This window comes from Mercenaria mercenaria, chromosome 14 (assembly GCF_021730395.1).
Source record: "Mercenaria mercenaria strain notata chromosome 14, MADL_Memer_1, whole genome shotgun sequence".
NCBI classification, from domain to species: Eukaryota; Metazoa; Mollusca; class Bivalvia; order Venerida; family Veneridae; genus Mercenaria; species Mercenaria mercenaria.
The window spans coordinates 11927687-11947641 of NC_069374.1; the positions used below are offsets into that span (position 1 = coordinate 11927687).

At 35.7% G+C, this 19955-nt stretch overlaps 1 protein-coding gene across 2 annotated transcripts in view; it reads left to right on the forward strand.

The window, feature by feature from the left end:
* LOC123526402 (chloride channel protein 2-like) overlaps nt 1-15605 on the forward strand; it is a 40489-nt gene extending 24884 nt beyond the window's left edge. Inside the window, exons 14-25 of one of the 2 annotated variants that reach the window (XM_053522943.1) lie at nt 670-767; nt 1495-1610; nt 2055-2188; nt 2549-2805; nt 3777-3933; nt 5066-5145; nt 6138-6176; nt 7279-7320; nt 8221-8241; nt 13897-14001; nt 14396-14482; nt 15154-15605. In XM_053522943.1, coding sequence (XP_053378918.1) covers nt 670-767; nt 1495-1610; nt 2055-2188; nt 2549-2805; nt 3777-3933; nt 5066-5145; nt 6138-6176; nt 7279-7320; nt 8221-8241; nt 13897-14001; nt 14396-14482; nt 15154-15384 — 1367 coding nt within the window. In that variant the 3' untranslated portion in view covers nt 15385-15605. The remainder of the gene's footprint in view (nt 1-669; nt 768-1494; nt 1611-2054; nt 2189-2548; nt 2806-3776; nt 3934-5065; nt 5146-6137; nt 6177-7278; nt 7321-8220; nt 8242-13896; nt 14002-14395; nt 14483-15153) is intronic. The other variant, XM_053522942.1, reaches the window with a different exon arrangement.
* The last annotated feature ends 4350 nt before the right edge of the window (nt 15606-19955 follow it).

Consider the following 19955-nt stretch of genomic DNA (forward strand, 5'->3'; position numbering starts at 1 on the left):
TCTGGTTTTTTTATACATTATTGCTTTGTCCCATGTGGTTCTTGGACAACAACTTGTCTTTGAGTTAGAAATGAGAACTGGATGTAGAATTACACAAACTGAGGAAGCTGTCAGATCCCAGTGACTTGCAGAAGGATGTTAGCTTCGTCAACGTGCTGCCAATGCATGAGATAAGGCCTGTAATGGCACCAGTTGTCTTCTTACACCATTCAAGTTAGAAAGTTGTCATATGACATAAAATTGTCCAGTATGACTAAAAAAATAAACAAACCATTATCTATGACTTTACCTTGAAATTTTATTTAAAAACTGTGCATTGTAGAAGTACTCAAAATAGGGTCATCTTGTTGCAATTATAAGGTCAGGGTTTTTTATGCCCCCGAAGGGAGGCATATTAGTTTTCAACTGTCCGTCCGTTCGTTAATTCGTTCGTCACAACGTTAACTTTTTGCATGAAGGCATTTTACTCCCGAACCACTGCACCCAGGACCTTCAAACTTCACATGCTGATAGTACTTATTGAGTACACGACCCCTACCGACTGGGGTCACCAGGTCAAAGGTCAGGGTCACCAGGTCAAAGGTCAAGGCGCTGCTGGGGCATTTGTCACCATTAATGACAGCTCTTGTTTTTTTACATTTTTGCTTCATTTATAATTGTTAATTTTAGGTGCTGCATCATTGTCTGGTAGTGTAACTAGGACCATATCAACTTCTGTGATAGTGTTTGAGCTGACTGGTCAGATCTCACACGTTCTTCCTGCTGTGGTAAGTTTTGAACTGTGTGGATAGTTATAACTGTATCATACTGGTGTGTATGTTAGAATAAAGTAGTTAGTTAAAACTAATTTTCAAACTGGTGTGTAAGTTTGAACTATGTGGTCAGCTGAAGCAATTTTCAAACTGTCGTGGTAAGTTTAAACCATGTGTCTAGTTAAAACTATATCAAGCTGCTTTTTAAGTTCAAACCATGTGTCTAGTTAAAACTATATCAAGCTGCTTTTTAAGTTTAAACTATGTGGCTAGTTAAAACTTTCTTTTAAACTCGTGTAATATGTTTGAGGTATTTGCTCTGGCAATTAGGGTCTCCATGTCCCTGCAAAGCCAGAAAATACCACCAATATGAGATTATATAATTTGTAAGAAAACAACAACTTTTATAGGAACTTATTCAATGTCTGGTCAGTAATTATAAAAACAAAATTTAAATTTAAAGCCTTATCCAGTCTTAGAACACAAGTTATAAAAAACACAGCATTACAATTTGATTATTTTTTATTATGGGTTAAAACACCTGTATGCTGAACTGAGTTTATTTCCTAGATGTTCATTTGAGCGACGCTGTACAAAAACCAATGTAAGAGTTTTCCAGTAATCTCCACATCTGTTCTTAGTCTATTGTTTCAGTAATTTCAGCACTTGTTTGAAACTGATCAGGCATATGGATCTAGATCAGATGCTCATTTTTATTACATTTATTTTTTGTACATTGCAGATAGCTGTTTTAATATCAAATGCTGTGGCGAATTTGTTCCAGCCGTCATTTTATGATAGTATTATAAGACTCAAAAGATTGCCTTATCTGCCAAGCATTGTATCTTCAAAAGTTGAGTAAGTATTACATAAGTAGCACACACTAATTTAAAACTGTACCCATTATTTTGACTGGCTTATAAAGTATATCAATTTGATTGGTTAACTCAATGCAGAAATAGATATGATTACAGTCCACATAATTATGCAGTCTTGTGTGCGTCAAATTGCAATATACTGTGTCAGTGAGTGCGGGTGGGGGGTACATTCATCACCTTTAGTGATAGCTCTAGTTATTTCAATTATCTTTTTCAGTGTAACCTAAAATTTGAAAATAAAAAATTCATGTCTGTGTGAAATAGCTAATTTGGGTGAAAAAGTTCTATGCCAAGAAGTACATTGATTTGGTGTACACAGATACATGATTTCATTTTATAAGAAAAATGTAGCATAAGAGTGTTCAGTATCTGTCTGCGACTATGATGAGTATTCAGTCTGTATTGTCATGTGTTCATTTGACAGTTCCTGGAATGTGTATGTGGAAGACATCATGATAAAACAAGTGCAGCTCATATCATTTGTGTCAACATACAAGGAACTTCATGATTTACTCGAGAACACAAAGTTTAGAACATATCCACTTGTTGACTCAAAAGGTCAGTTCTTCTCATTTTACATAAGATTCTTTTTATTTGCTGAATAAATTCATAGAGTCTATCTGATAAATGCATAAGAATTTTAGCCTTTATTAATTTAAAGTAATAATTTAGAGTATAAGGATTATAAACCTGCTCTGCCTGCATAGTATCTTTCCCACTGTTTACAGGAACACATGGAAAGTTTCTTATTAACAGAGTACTCTCCCTTTTATTAAGTAATGGAAGTGTTGGAATCATGTAGTACTTTGATATGTTGGCTTTTAGATGTGGTGGAATCATTCACTGCCAGTACAGTCAAAATAGAATTGCTTCCATAAAAATGTGCATGACCTTAAAATTGAAAATATCATTTTTCAGATTCTATGATTCTACTTGGCTCTGTGAAAAGGTTTGAGTTAGAGAGGATGTTGTGGGTACATCTTAGTCAGGAACAGAAAGTTGTCATGCCAGAAGATGAGGATGTTGCATCAACACCGGGATCCAGTCGTGCCCCCACCCCACCACCCAGATTTGAGTTTATTCCTGAGAAACCAAAGTCGAGGTTCAAGGTTTCAAAAGTGGATGAGACTGTGAAGCCGGGGAAAAAACGATCAGCATTTTCCATTGCTAGATCAGTAAGTGTGATTTTATAGCTGTTGATTTTTTTATGCCCCCGAAGGGATACATATTAGTTTTCAGCTGTTCGTCCGTTAGTTCGCCACAACGTTAACTTTTTGCATGAAGGCACTTTACTCATGAACCACTGCACCCAGGACCTTCAAACTTCACGTGCTGATAGTACTTATTGAGTACACCAGGTCAGAGGTCAAGGTCACCAGGTCAGGTCAAAGGTCAAGGCGCTGCGGGGGCATTTGTCACCATTAGTGACAGCTCTTGTTTACTTACCGTTTTATCTATTGGTTTTGAAATGATGATTTGTGTTAAGCTATTGATGATTATTTATTGGGCCAATCTACAGCGGCTTTGGTTGATAACCACTCCTATTAGCATGTTTATCACTGGAACAGATAATGGTATTTCAGCAATCTGATTAGTTTAGCTGAGACATTCACACATTGCTGAAAGCCTTTTTTTTAAATTTTTTTTTACTCATATAGGTATTTCAGTGGTACATCAGTGCTGATTCAGAAAGTAGTAGAATTTGAAAAAACTGTGATAACTTCCTTATATCTGAATGAATTATATAAAATGTGAGCCCTCATTTTCTCAGATAGATCATTTCCCATATGATGATAATGATTTAAGATCAAAATTTGACAAAAAGTTGTTTTCCAGATTTTTTTTTTGCAGTGAGCAACATCATCAAAAAAATAAAAAAATCTGTGCAGGAGAAAAATAAATTATATAAAAAAAAACTGTTTTGTTATTTAAATGATTCTGAAAAAAAATGTAAATGTTGAAACATTTTGTTAATGCTATGATAAGTGTAAGACTGCTTCATCTCTGGTGAATTTTATTTTGCAACATTTTTAATGATGAGATAGAAACTCTTGGTAGTTGACTGATCCACAAAATGGAAACTGGTTTTCACCAGCCATAACTTTTTAATGTAAATTAATTTGGATATATACATACATATTTACAGTCTAGTGCTAGTTCATTAGAGGATTTATCCAAGTTGGAGAGAGAGAACCGAACATATCATACATTAAACCTTCCACTCCGGTCTATACTGAAACAAAGCAACAGTGGTAGAACTTCTCCATCCATGCCTAAATCTTCCAGTTATTCTGATTTGCAAGGTGAGCTAAAATTATCAGTTCTGATAGCGAATAAGTTATTTATATAAGTTTTAACACAATGTTTAAAGGTTAAATGAGCCATGCCATGGGAAAACCAACATAGTGGCTTTGCGACCAGCATGGATCCAGACCAGCCTGCGCATCCGCGCAGTCAGGTCAGGATCCATGCTGTTCGCTAACAGTTTCTCTAATTTCAGTAGACTTTGAAAGCGAACAGCATGGATCCTGACCAGACTGCGCGGATGCGCAGGCTGGTCTGGATCCATGCTGGTCGCAAAGCCACTATGTTGGTTTTCTCATGGCACGGCTCAAATAATTTGTGGGGAGGCTTAACAAACTGCACTTAGCTTGATACCATAAAACTTTTAATATATTACGCACATTGTTCATGGTTTTTTTCGTTTTCACAAAAGGGTGTGTATTTAACACCAAAGTAGAGCTTCATACATTTTTTTCTTAGTTTGATAGCACATAAATATCATCGAAAATCCGACATTTTTTACGTTATTTGCACCTCCTATCATGAAGAGCGCTTTCGGCTCGGTCTAAAAGCAGGTACGGTACCCAACCTACGGTGATACACAATAAAGTTGGTTTTAATTTAATATTTTTTTTAAAATTTTTTTTTAATTTATTTAATCATTTAAGCGGCCATGTGTTCACGATGTCGGTCAATTGTCGTACATTATATTCCAATGTATGTGTTTTCCCAAAATTTTGATACAGGATTGGGGGTGCGTAATATACTTGCTAGCGTAATATATTTGAGTTTTTACGGTATATGTTGTAGCATCGAAAGATACTTTGTTGAACATGACAGTATGTCAAGATATTTGATTGACTGTAACACTTTATCAATGCCAACAATAAAATAAGTGGTGGTAATGAATTCTTATGCTACTATATTTGATTAAAAACTGTCAGTATTGCAATTTAATCTTGAGATAAATGGTCACAGGGACACCTTGGTTCTTCATTTGTCATTAATGCTAGAACGTTGTCTTGTATCCATAGTAATTGATTTTTATCTAAACCTTACAAAAATTGCTTGTAGCATGAATTTGTTTAACTTTGTATTTTAGTCTGTAACATGAATTTGTTGTTACAAATGACTCCCTGGTTCTGATTTCAGCGGGTATAGACAAGCATTTCAGAAAGTTGTCACATCAACATGCAGATAGCATAGCTGAGGATATCCCGTTTGTTTTAGATGTAAGTTCTATAGAAATCATGTTTTCTTGTGTCAGTAAAAGCATTGGATTGGAATTGCTTTCAGGAGACTAGTGTTAGTTGAGGCTTGCATTTCATAATTTTATATATTTGTAGAAAATTCTTTTCTTTCTTAACCTTTAGCCTGCTGGCGGCAAGTGATTTTGCCTTTGCAACCGTTGCAGACCTAGATCAACCTGCATAACCGTGCAGGTTGATCAAGGCTTACACTGTTTGCTATTCAGTCTGAAAATTTCAGTGAACACCCCTTTGAATAAGAAGTTGTACTGCCTAAATTGAATGATAGACCAGTCCATTTTAGAAATTATGCTGGGTAAAGGTTAAAGGTCAGGGTAAAAGTGTAAAATAGTCTGTAAAAAAACAAGCGAAATAATAGCAAACTTGGTCTGACTGAGTCAGTTCTTTAGAGGTAATGAAATGCGCAACATCCCTTACACACCCAAGCACTTGTTTAAGCAAAACTTTATTATAGTAAAAATAAATATTCTCCAGGATCCCAAAAAATATAACACTGAGTCCAAGTTCTCAGAGAAATTATACTATAAGGGAAGGCAAGTTTTAACCCTTACCCTGCTAAATTTCTATAATGGACTGGTCCATCTTTCAATTTGGACAGTACCATTTATCATTTGAAGGGGTGTTTACTGAAAATTTACAGACTGAATAGCGAACAATGCAGACCATGATCAGACTGCACGGATGTGCAGGCTGATCTTCGTCTGCACTGGTCGCAAAGGCAGAATCATCTGCCGCCAGCAGGCTAAGGGTTAATTATGGTAATTGTTTCAGTTATTTTCATTTGATATGTTGTGTTTAAGGTATGCATGGAGTGTCTGTGCATTTTTTCATGCCCAAGGGAATACTAAAAATTTGATTTATTTGGTGAAAAAGGTCCTTCAAAACTGAAGATAAGTTGTAGCTTATTCAATTTTATGATGTTGTATTTATCTTTGTCTTTTTATTCTCATTTATAGAAAAACAATATACAAGCACTGACGAAAAAAGTAAAATTGGTAAGTGTCCTTTTATTTTTAATACTTTTTCAAAGTTTTAAGCTTACCAGAGCATAAGTTGCTCAAGGTAAGCTGTTATGATCTCTTACTGTCCTTCCATTGTTGATTTGTCATATTGTCAACATTTGCTTCAAATGTTCCTTGCTGTAAGTAACTGAGCCGTGAAATTCTGGTGAGCAGTATAAGGTCTTCATGGCCCTATTGTGTAATCTTGAATTTGATTCATTCTGTGAAAGGAATTATACAAAAAGTATGTATTAACAATATGAAGCAGAAATATATGGAATGTCTTCTAGTTCCAATAAAACTCTTTATGACCAGCAATTTAAGCATAAATGCAATCAAGGACATATCAACAGCTCCATGTTTAATACTGATAAGGAATGGTATATGATATTGATGTTAAATTTTACTGATATAGAATGGTATTTGATGTTCATGTCTATGTTATATAATGATAGACTTCTGGTTAGTTAATATGAAATTTTGTGACCTGCTTGAAAGAAATATTGACCAAAGGCAATGCAGTAATTGAAACATGTCTACAGTTAATACATTATATACCCAGAATGTGATATTCGTTTTCTTTGTTTTGTTGGTATGCCATTATATTTTCAGAAGTAAGCATCCGCATTTCATGTCATTATTGACTTTTGTGACACTTATGTGTAGCACTCCTGGCCAGTCATATGCGCATCTTCCGTATAATACTGTGAACTTACTTGACCTTTAGCCTGCTGGCGGCAATTTAATTTGCCTTTTCGACCAGTGCAGACCAAGATCATTGTCTGCACTGTTTGCTGTTCAGTCAGTAAATTTTCAGTGAACACCCCTTTGAATAAGAAGTGGTACTGTCCAAATTGAATGATGGATCAGTCCATTTTAGAAATTTAGCAAGGTAAAGGTTAATGTTGTCGGCATGAACTCTCACGGTTTTGTTCAAAGAGCCATTCCATCAGGATATGAATTAATGGATTTCAGATTTTGAACAATGTTAATTTTGCTTGTTCGTTTAGGATTTAATTTTAAGGATGGATGGACTCCCCCATGAAATCCCCTATCAAATATTAATGATTTCACAGTGTGTTCATTTCTTTTTTAGCCTCCAGAACCAGTCAAAGTCAATACACTGCCAGTTGATCAGGTAAAGAATAAAACATATTATCTCATAGTAAATTCAAATTCAAATTATCATTTTAAGATTTTATTTACATATAATTTGAGTTACATGCAATTTTAATATTGTATTTATCATATTATTATGAGTTCCTGCTTGGCAAGGTCAATATATGGTGGACTTACAATGCCAGTCCAGAAGCCAACATGCTGACCCTTTTGAAAAAATATTTATGTAAATTCTATCAAAAGGATACCATCCTTAACCTTATAGAGGTTGCAAGTGTTGTCCGTGTTTTCAGTGACTTGACGGTATGTCTGAAGTCTCTACCTATAAATCATTTTGGGGAAGTTGTCTGATACATGTTGGAAAAATTAGCACTGCTGTAGAATCCAGGAACAGTGGTTTGGTTAGCTGACTCTTGTTATATAACTGAAAATATGTTGAAAATTGGCATTAAATCGCATCAAACTAGAAAATCAAAAGCTTGATTGGAAGGTCTCATGTCATTTTTTGCCATACTTTCATACAAAAAGGTTACAAGTCACTTGTAGAGAACAAGTTTTGCACCGTATTAAGTACATGAGCACCAACTTTGGTCAGCTTGTTGCCATCATGAGTCTAGAAATACTGTTGAACATCACCTTTAAACCCAACTAAACAGAAACATATAAACCTAATTTCATTTCATAGATGTATTTTTTACAAATAGAGGTCTTGCTAATTAATTGTTGCGTGTAACATTTGTTTTACATAATATATTTGTAAATTGCTTTTTAACAGTTGCTGCCTAATTATTTCACAATGTATCTAATATTTTGTCTTCCCTACAATCTATATGCCATTTTAGTGCATACAGTTATACGTATACTCAAGAATACAATGAATTGCTATTTAACTTTCTGATTGCTTCTCTGTGGTATAAAGGAGGTCCTTGCTCAACAACGTGTAAGTTGGTAGATTGGAATGTACATTATGCTATAACATTGTCATTGTATTTGATATTGTGCAAGCTTTTGTTAAATGCTTTTTGTTTGCATGTTACACAAATTAAGACAGATTCAGAAAGTTTTGCAAGAATCTGAGTACATAATTCATATTTTGAGTTAACAGCTTTAAAGCTTAGTTGTGAAGAAGTACATAGATTTAAGCTTAAATGGACGATAAATTAACCTTCAGCCTGCTGGTGGTGAGTAATTATGCCTTTGCGACCAGTGCAGATCAAGATCAGCCTGCACATCTGTGCAGGCTGATCATGGTCTGCACTGTTCGCTATTCAGTCAGTAAATTTTCAGTGAACACCCCTTTGAATAATAAGTGGTATTGCCCAAATTGCATGATGGACCAGTCTATTTTAGAAATCTAGCAGGCTAAGAGTTAAGCTTTTTTTCAGAAAGATAGTCTGCTGAGTTAGCTCAGTAGATAGAGCTCAAGAAAAGAAGCTGGAAGTTACCCAGCAAGTTGAATTTTGTTTGGTGTGTAGGGATGATTTGACAAGACACTTAATCTGAAATCATTTGTCCCCCACCTCTGAATCATGTAGTCTAAGAGAAGTTGTTAGTTAATTGCAGAGCACATGATTGTACTGTGACTGTTGTTACATAACTGAAATAATGTTGAAAAATAACTGTGCATCCATAAAAACAAGGTCAAAAACGTTACTGAATTTGAGCTAAAACAGAAAAAGATTAATTAAGTCTAAAAGCACTGTCAGAATGTTCATTTTTAAACTAAAGCATTTTGTAAATCATCACAGACAATTCAGCTACTGTATGTACACTTAATGGTAAAAGATAGGGTGTAAGTTGGTCTATACCTATACTTTACCTGTAAAGATAAGCACCATTCACAGACAAGGGTAGTTGCACCCACCTCACTTGCATATTAAAGTTTTAAGCTTGTCTATAGATATATTTAATCTAACCTGTAAAAGATAAACACTGTCCTTAGGCAAGGGTAATTATACTCTCTTCACTTGCATATTAGGGATGTAAGTTTGTCCAAAGATATATTTTATCTGTAAAAGATACACACCATCATTGGGAAAGGGTAAATATACTCTCCTCACTTGCATGTCAAGGGGTGTGAGTTTGTCCACAGATATATTTTACTTATAAAAGATAAGCACCATCCTCTTGCAAGGGTAGTTGTACTCTCCCCACTTGCAAGTTTGTCCATAAATATACTTAATTTTACCTATATAGGTAAGTACCATTTTCAGGCAAGGGTAGTTACACCTTCCTCACATGTATATTATTTAACAGTAAAGCTTAATGGTAACTTTCTGTTCCTATTGAGAGGGCACATTTGTTAAGGTTGCTGACTTCAAACTGTTTGCCAATAATGTATCTTAACCCTTATCATGCTGGACATGATTGATTCTGCATTTGCGACCAGTGTAGATCATGATCAGCCTTTGCAGTCTGATCATGAACTGCAGTGTTCGCCATTGATTCAGTCATTATCTTTTTGGTATGCACCCCTTTAAACAGTTAATGTTACTTTCCAAATTGAAAGATGGACAAGTTCATTATAGAAATTTATTAGGGTAAGGGTTAGTTGAAGTTCTGCTGTCATGAGAAAACTATCCACCTGGCTTGTGGAAGGCTGGTGATTCTATCCATTCTCTTGTCTGTAACTGAAATAATTAATGCCAGAAGGGGCACCTAGGTCTTCCCCCCAACTATCAAAAGCTTGAAAGTTGCTGTAATATGTATATTTGAATTGTGTTGGTGGATCTTAAAATTTTACTATATCAAGGAAAGTGTGTAATGTTAGCTGACAAAGAACACAAATATGATGCTGCAAAAAATCTTAAATACAGACAAGATGTTAAAAAGTGTTGTTGCTTTTTAGTAAAATACATGATGTTGTATTTGGTTTGTCACGCAGTTAGGTTGTAAACTTGCTGTTGCACAGATGTTATGTATGTTACACTTTGTTGATTGCATGTTCCTCTGTTGTTTGTAGAATCATTGACTTTAATGTTAATTGTTTAAAATGTAATAACAGGAGTTAAATGCTTGTTGTGCAGTTAAGTTAGTTTTGCATTAAGTACATACTTTCTTTTTCCTTTACTTTAGTTCTAGAACACTGCAGCTTATGAGAGAATACAAATATCATTGACTGTTCCGCTGTTCTGTGATTAAGCATGAATTTTCATGGTTATGTACATGATTCAGTGATTAGTCCATGTTTTTAGCTTGACTATTTGAAAAAAAAAGATGAGTTATTTTACTCACCGTGGCACTGGCATCCCAATCACCGTTGCATTCTAGTTAACGTTTTATGACAAACTTTCCAGTTACATTATGTCATCTTTATTTCTGCCTCTGTTATTATCAAATTCATCAAATCTCACATAATGATTGATCTTAGTAAGAGGCATACACCTTCTGGTTAGGGTCATGTTCCTCAAAGGTCAGGGTCACTGGGTTAGTACTTAGATTTCTTCATACTACCTAGCTTTACCTCCCCTCCACATCCCCCTATTACTTCCCTTCCCACTAGTCCACCCTCCCCCCCACTCCCATTTTCTATTACATTTCTCATGTTCTTACTTATATCTTGGTAAACTTTTTCGAATAGTCGAGCACACGGTCCTTCCAACATCTCTTTTTGTATTAAATTTATGTAGTTTCTGTGTTCTGTGTGTTTAGAGATTTGTCATCCTCCTGAACCTCTAGAGATATTTGCTCTGACTTAGCATAGTCTCAGGTCATAAGGTGACTATTTCACTGTAAGAAATTAATAATGGTTAAATTCTTATAGTTATTTTTCTGTTTATTGCAAGAATGACCAATGACATCAAGAACAGAATTATAAAGATGTTAGTATCAGGTGCCAAATTATAAAGTTTACAAAATGATTTATTTTCTGGAAGTTATTTCTCAGTTTTTACAAGCATTAACAAAAATCAAACTTCAAGTTCCTTTTTGTGTAATTTTACTATTTCTTTCGGAAAATTATACACATTTACATCCGTCGTGTAGTTAAGAGTTAACAAATTTTGAAATTCTGATGTTCCTTTTTTGATACACTGAAAAACATTGAAGGTAATGCATACATAAATGTAGCAACATAATACTCTTTTTAATAAGTAATATTTGAACACTTTTGCAATTGGATTTGACATCAGGGTCAGTAATGGTTTTTATTATATCAAAGTGACACTTTCAAGTCCCATGCTCAGAAAACAATAACTTTGAACTCAGCTGTGTTTGAGATTGAAATTTTGCTAGCAGCTTTTACAAGAACTTCATGACTAAATTCCAACTGAGGTCGACTATCAATACTGAATAGTCGCTTGAAAATACAATGTAGTTATTAACTTAATATTTAATTTTAGACATGCAGTTTTGATATGAATGTCTAATAAAGTTTCATTATCAAACGTAGCTGAAAATGAAAATGTTTTGTGAACATGAGACCAGATCAAATAGACACAAAAAGAAATTTGGAGTCAACTGTTTAATATCACATTTATTTAGTGTGAAAGGTACCACTTTTGACCAATGGAAAATAGTTTATTATGCCCCCCTTCGAAGAAGGAGGGGTATATTGTTTTGCAGATGTCGGTCGGTAGGTCGGTCGGAATGTAGACCAATCCGTTTCCGGATGATAACTCAAGAACGCTTGGGCCTAGGATCATGAAAGTTGATAGGGAGGTTGATCATCACCAGCAGATGACCCCTATTGATTTTGAGGTCTGTATGTCAAAGGTCAAGGTCACAGTGACCCTGAATAGTAAAACGGTTTCCGGATGATAACTCAAGAACACTTGGGCCTAGGATCATGAAAGTTGATAGGGAGGTTGGTAATGACCAGCAGATGACCCCTATTGATTTTGAGGTCAGTATGTTAAAGGTCAAGGTCACAGTGACCCTGAACAGTAAAACGGTTTCCGGATGATAACTCAAGAACGCTTAGGCCTAGGGTCACGAAAGTTGATAAGGAGGTTGGTCATGACCAGCAGATGACCCCTATTGATTTTGAGGTCAGTATGTCAAAGGTCAAGGTCACAGTGACCAGGAACAGTAAAACTGTTTCCAGGCAATAACTCAAGAACGCTTGGGTCTAGTTTCAGGAAAATTGATAGTTAGGTTGGCCATGACCAGCAGATGACCCTTATTGATTTTGAGGTCATTAGGTCAAAGGTCAAGGTCACATTGGCCAGGAACAGTTAAACGGTTTCTGATCTTCTTGTCCAAAACCATAGGGCCTAGGGCTTTGATATTTTGTATGTAGCAAAATCTAGTGGTCCTCTACTAAGATTGTTCAGATTATTTCCCTTGGGTCAAATATGGCCCCACCCCGGGGGTCACATGGTTTATATAGACTTATATCTTGTCCAAAACCACAGGGCCTAGGGCTTTGATATTTTCTATATGACATCATCTAGTGGTCCTCTACTAAGATTGTTCAAATTATTCCCCAAGGGTCAAATATGGCTCCACCCTGGGGGTCACATGGTTTACATAGACTTTTATAGGGAAAAACTGTGAAAATATTCTTGTCCAAACCACAAAGACTATGGCTTTGATATTTTGTAATGTAGCATCATTTAGTGGTTGTCTACCAAGTGTGTTCAAATTATCTCTCTAGGGTCAAATATGGCCCCACCCCAGGGGTCATATGGTTCATATAGACTTATATAGGGAAAAACTTAGAATCTTCATGTCCATAACTTACTTCATTCAAATTTGGACCACATGTATAGTTTTGAATGGCAAGATGAACCTTGACATGAGTTGACCTTGTTATTGACCTAGTGACCTACTTTCACATTTCTCAAGCTACAGCCTTCAAATTTGAACCACAAGCATAGTTTTGTGTACTGAAATGAACTTTGATCTTGAGATTGACCTAGTGACCTCCTTTCACATTCCTGAAGGTACAGGCTTCAAATTTGGACCACTTGCATAGTTTTGTGTTCCGAAATAAAATTTGACCTTGATTTTGACCTAGTGACCTACTTTCACATTTCTCAAGCTACAGCCTTCAAGTTTGAACCACATGCATAGTTTTGTGTACCAAAATGAACTTTGACCTTGAGATTGACCTAGTGACCTACTTTCACATTTCTGAAGCTACAGGCTTCAAATTTGGACCGCATGCATATTTTTGTGTTCTTAATTGAAATTTGACATTGATTTTTACCTATTACCTACTTTCACATTTTTCAAGCTACAGCCTCCAAATTTGAAGCACATGCATAGTTCTGTCTACCGAAATGAACTTTGACCTTGAAATTGATCTAGTGACCTGCTTTCACTTTTCTCAAGCCACATTTTCAAATTTGGACCACATACACATTGTTTTGTACCAAAATAAAATTTGACCTTGATTTTGACCTTGAGCTAGTCTTGAAATTTGGAACATTCAAAAATGGCTCAGTGGATAGCGCCAAGATCACTCTGTAATCTCTTGTTAGGTTAATAGGTTAAAGGTCAAGGTCAGATTAAACCAGAATGGTAGGACTTTTGTTTACAGTGAGCATATAATTTCTGTTCCTTGTGCAATTACTGAATGCATCAAGGGGGGCATTTCGTGTTCGACGAGCTCTTGTTTATAGATCATATGATATAGATGATTATGTTACAGCTAGAGGCATGGGAACAGAATCAGCTGATGAAGGTTATTGACTGGGAAGGTTGCCAGATAGATCCTGCTCCATTCCAGCTAGTCGAGAGAACTTCATTACATAAAGTAAGGATTACAGCAGACTTTTCACAGATAGAGTGAAAACTTCTTGTAGTAAACATTTTCAACAGTATGGTTTCTTTTCAGTTAAAATTTCGTACAATGTTATTTATTTGGAGGGAAAATTTTCCTCTTCATTTAGTTGGAGTGAAAACTTTCTGTTAAACTTTATTAACTTGGAGTGAAAAGTTTCAACAAATTTTATTTACTTTAAGTGAAAATTTAGAAATTCATTATTTATTTGGAATGAAAATTTTTAGTTTCAGCATTTACTCGGAGTGAAAATATTCAACTTGATCATTTACTTGGAGTGGAATCTTTTAACATCATTAACATTTTGCTTAAAGGGAACGTTTTCAACTTCATCATTTATCTTGAATTTTTTTTTTCTTATTTTAAGGTCCATTCCTTATTTTCATTACTGGGGTTGAACCATGCTTATGTCACCAATACAGGAAGGCTGGTTGGAGTTGTGGCTTTGAAAGAGGTGAGATATTTTTCCCAGGTATCATTATCTAGTGGCGTGTAATAAGTAATTTGTTGAGGACAAAATTATAAGCATATATTGGTGCTGTGACTATAACGGCTATTTGAATTAACTAAACTGATTCAGACAAATGCAGGTGGATAATTTACTTTTGCTGAGTGGTCAATTTCAGTAAATGAGTTGCCCTCATCGCAGTATGAATGTATGGATGTAAAATGTTAGCCAGAGATCGTGAAAGGTTGATTGTTTTACAGTGTTCACACCACACTCATCCCTGAAATAATAGTTGGAGGGACATCTGGGATCTTCCTCTTGCCATAAAAAATTGATAGTTTCCAAATGACATCTGTCTGTGTCACTTAACCATTATCATGCTGGACACGATTGATTCTATCTTTGCAACCAGTGTAGATCATAATCAGCCTGCACAGATCAGCTGGTACATCTGTGCAGTCTGATCATGATCTGAATTGTTTGCCATTCAGTCAGTATCTTTTTGGTATGCACCCCTTTTAACAGTTAATGATACTGTCTAAATTGAAAGATGAACCAGTTCATTATAGAAATTTAGCAGGCTAAAGGTTAACTCTCAGCAAAACATACAGCCAAGAAGAAAGCTTGCAAATGTACATGTCAATAAAACCACTCTTTTTTTTTCTCATTAATTCCAGCTTCGGCATGCTATCCAAGGTCACATAGATGAACAAGCAGAGAGAAAGAAGAAGTTTAAGCCTCAAAGAAAACCTAGTGAGGAATATTCTGATTCTGAAGATGAACTTGATGACCCCCAGCAACTTCAGGTTGAGCACTCAGATGAACCAGACGGATATAGACTGGTTAACAGATTTAATGTAAAATTGAATGATGAAAACGAAAATGTGAACCAGTCTTCTCAGGTGTGAATAAATGGGCCTGTCTGATTGGCTAAAAATATCAGATGCAAAAGATTGTAATGAACAAAGGGTGAAAAGATATTATTGTATTAATGTCAACGAATCAAAGATATTTCAAGTGTAACTGTGCAATACTGATTTTTCAGAAGTGTTCAAACAAAACTTATCTTCCAAAATGTGGTTTGATTTTCAGTTTTACGTTATAAAATAATAAAGAAGATAATGTTAAATGTTTTCTTTAACTTTGCAAGTTACAGATTATATGATTATGCAACCCTGTGTAGAGTGGAGACATTCTCATCCATCAGATTTTTCACCACTGATTTTTTTCTTTCGTTTATTTGGAAAGAATGCCCAATTGTAATTACTACCAAGAGTGATTTCAGCCAATTAGAGTTTGCCATTATTCTGCATGCCGAATTTAAACTTCAAAGAACATCTAAGTAAAGTACTTGCTAGAATGAGTAAAGACGATATTACATGACTGCAATTGATAGAGATTTCTCTATTCATTTACCTATAGAGGGGCCTCCATGGCCGAGTGGTTAAGGTCGCTGACTTCAAATCACTTGCCCCTCATCGATATGGGTTCGAGCCTCATTCGGGGCGTTGAATCTTCATGTGAGGAAGCTATCCAGCTGGCTTACGGAAGGTGGGTGGTTCTACCCAGGTGCCCGCTCGTGATGAAATAATGCACGGAGGGGCACCTGGGGTCTTCCTCCACCATCAAAGCTGGAAAGTCGCCATATGACCTAAAATTGTGTTGGTGCGACGTTAAACCAAAAAAAAAAAAAAAAAAAAATTTACCTCTAGAAATATTTTTTTGTAATTCGGCGTCTGTATCCGAAAAGACGTGGTAACACATTTTAAGCCCGATTTTGATTGGTTGTGGTGATATTTCGAGAAACGTCTCTGATTGGCTGAAACTTTTTACCTGTAGATTAATTGAACTAAAAATATTGGCTAAATGTGCCAGAGTTTACACTAGGGAACCATGATAGACCTCTGGTATGTGAGAATGAGTGAAGATGACTGACTAAAGTGAGTTGTGAGTATTTGCATGAGAACTTCCAGAGGTTACTGGGGATATTTCAGAGTGGTACAAGTAAATTGGAGCAACTCTCAGAAACTGGCTTACTCTTGCCATAAACACATACCCTTTTACTACAATATACAATTTGGTGAATCAGCAAAAAGTGAAAAAGGACGAATTAGACCTCAGATTGAAGAAAGGGCTTGAATAGCATGTCTGTTGTTAGGGCAAAGAAGTACAGGGTTTTGGAATCGGAAATTGATAAATTTTATTCTACACATATCGATGGTTATGGTGGCTGCTTAAATGGCTTGAAGTCTTTATAGGATACTAGATGTTACTTGCAGCCTACCAGTGTCGCTTAGGGGGAAGTTGTAATGTACTGTGTTTTGCTATGTGAATTTTTAGAAATGACTTGTACTCTATGCAATCAATATTCTTATTGATATTATGGTAATGAATGATGGAAAAATGGTGTAAAAGATGCAGTGAATTCTAGTCTGGTTGTTATCCTTATGTCTGTCTCTTAACTTGTGTGTAATTAATTATAGCATGTGGTGATTTACTATTTCTTGAAAACATATACTTTAGGTTGTTTTGATTGTAGGCAGGCAGAGTGTTAGTAGTTACTGTGTGTTTTATTCGACCTGGTGGGGCGGAGTTAATCTCTGACTTATGCAAATAATGGTAATCCCAAAGAACGAGCAAAATAGGTAGAGCAATATCTGTAACCAATGACTTAAATTCAACGCTACATTGGTTACAGTGTAAGGTAGATGGCCACTGAATAAGAAATCAGGTTGCCAAATATACTACATAATTATCCTGCGCAATAATGCAGTGGACTGTTGCAAAACCCCGCCCCGCCAGGTCAATTAAAACGCCCAATACAGTGTTAGATTTTTACATAAATACATAACTTACATTGTTTGTAGTACTACTGACATTTTCTTCAAGATTTTCAAACAGATTTTTTGTTGAATTAAGTATATGCTGTTACTTATTTATTAACGAAATGTGACCAGCATTTAGGTGTTATTGTTTGAGTTGATAGTAAAAGAACCTAATCAGCTGGACATATTTTTGCTGTAAAAATTAATTGTTGAAATTAAGTTGGATTTGATATTTATTTAAGAGTAAGTAAAGAAAATTGCAATATTGTCTCATAAGTTACTGTGTAAGATATGGATGTAAAATGCTGCTATTCAAAATAGGCTATACCAAGTATAGGGCACCATAATGTGTTTTGCATTCCAATTTCTGTGTTCTAATATGTTTACCTCATTTTCTGTTTCGATCACAGTGGACCCAGTGTGACTTTACATAAATGTGTTCAGATTATAACTTATATTTTGCCCAGTCCATATTTATTATATAATGGAAGTTTGTCTTTCTATACGCCCGTCTCTGAAAGAGCGGGGTGTATTATGTGAACACCCGTGGTGGGCATTCAAATGCATGTCAGCTCTCCGCTCTCTAAGTTGAACAGTTTTCATTCGATCTTCACCAAACTTGCTGACAACGTTTGTGGGCATAATATCTCAGTCAAGATCGATAACCTGCCAAATCGCCCCAGGCACTCTTGGATTATGGCCCTTTAATTACTCGAAAAACTGCTCATTTAGCCTTGTCTGCTCTCTAAGTCGAACAGTTTTCATCTGATCTTCGCCAAACTTGCTGGTAATGTTTGTGGGCATAATATCTCGGCCAAGTTCGATAAGCAGCCAAATCGACACAGGCACTCTCGGGTTATGGCCCTTGAATTACTTGAAATCTTTATGATATGTAACTGAATATTTAGATGGGCGTATTTTGTGACAGTCTGGCACTCTTGTTTTGAAATAAATTTCCATGGACCAACTTTCACACATTTATTAATTAAAAATACATTATTGGCAACCAAATCACTGTGGTTGAGATATCTTCAGAACCCAACAATTCTCCTATTTCCTCTGGAGATCTACAAAATTATAATTACAGTTTTTGTAGACCCTTTCTGAAAAAGGGACATATCACGGAAATGCCAGTAACATTTTCCATTTCCCGAAGAAAGTATATAGCTGTGGCTTTCAGACTTTGCAGAATGACTAAGCCCCACTGGAGGATGCTTCCTATTGATTTTGGTGTAATTGGCTAAAAGGTCAAGGTCACAGAGACCTGACTAATTTTCTGGTTTTTTTTTTAATTTCCAGGTTACAAGTCAGAAAGTATAAAAACAACAGCTTACAAACTTTACTTATTGATGGGAGGATCCCTGTGGTATTTGTATCAATAGATTAATCATCAAGAAGACTGTTACAAGGTCCCCAGAACCTCAGCCCAATTCATTTTTTACTTTCAGTTAAGTTTTTTTTGAAATCTTAGTGTCTCTCATCCAACACAGGCACCCCTTCCCCCATCTCTCTACCACCAGTAATTTTTATTGCCCTGCAGATGGGTGTATTATGCCCCATAAGTTGTGCCTGGGAAGAGTTAAAAAAATAGATTAGATGAATAGTCTTTTAAACAGTTGATTATCATGCAGGATTTAATGTAAATATCCATAGTCAAGAACTGGATAATTACCCTGATAATTTTACCCCCAGATACTAGGTGTATCAAGGTTGTATTAGAGTCAAGTATGTCTGTCCATTTGTCTGTTTTTCTGTCATGTCTGTCCATATCTTCTAATCTGCTGGGAAGAGTGTCGTAAAACTAGCATTAATTTTTAACATCAGATCTCAAAACTCGGGTTGCTAGGTGGTAGTTGGAAATCAAAGGTCAAATAGCTTAGCTTCATGTAACACTCCATATCGTCTAAACCACTTGGAAGATTTTCATCAAACTAATATCAATTGTTTACTTGACCAACTTACGTGCAGAGTGCACAACCCAACTCACACTTCAGGTCCGAGGTCAAGATCAAATTGAGGTCACAGATCTATTAGCTTAATTTCATGTCCCTTCTGTATCTACTAAACTGCTGGGAAGCTTTTCATAAAACTAGCATTATCTGTTAGACAATATACCTCATTATCCCCCAACGAATTCCGAGGGATATAGTTTTGGTGTTGTCAGTCCGTCCGTCCGTCCGTCCGTCCGTCCGTCCGTCCGTCTTTCTTTCCTTCTGTCCGTCCGGAGCCATATCTAGGAAATAGTTGGGAATATTTATATAAAACTTCATATACATGTTCATCACTATGAGTTCTTACGGCCTGTCAAGTTTCAGTCAGATTGCCATAGTAACACCAGAGTTATGGCCCTTAGAAGTTTCTACTGTTAACTATATATGGTACTATAAATATGGCAATTTCTGCATTATAACTTTTGATATATTTGACCTAGAACTATGAAACTTATAACAGAATTTAGATCAACATAATGTGGTTGTGTACACACAATTTCGTTCGCATTTATTTGTAAATTAAGAGTTATTGCCCTTTAATTTTATAAAAATCCACATATTTGTACATAACAAACTTAACATTTGGTAGAATTTCATTAAATTTCTTTCATTCTTTTCCATGAACATTTATTGTAAACATGTGAAGTTGTGTACCCACACCTG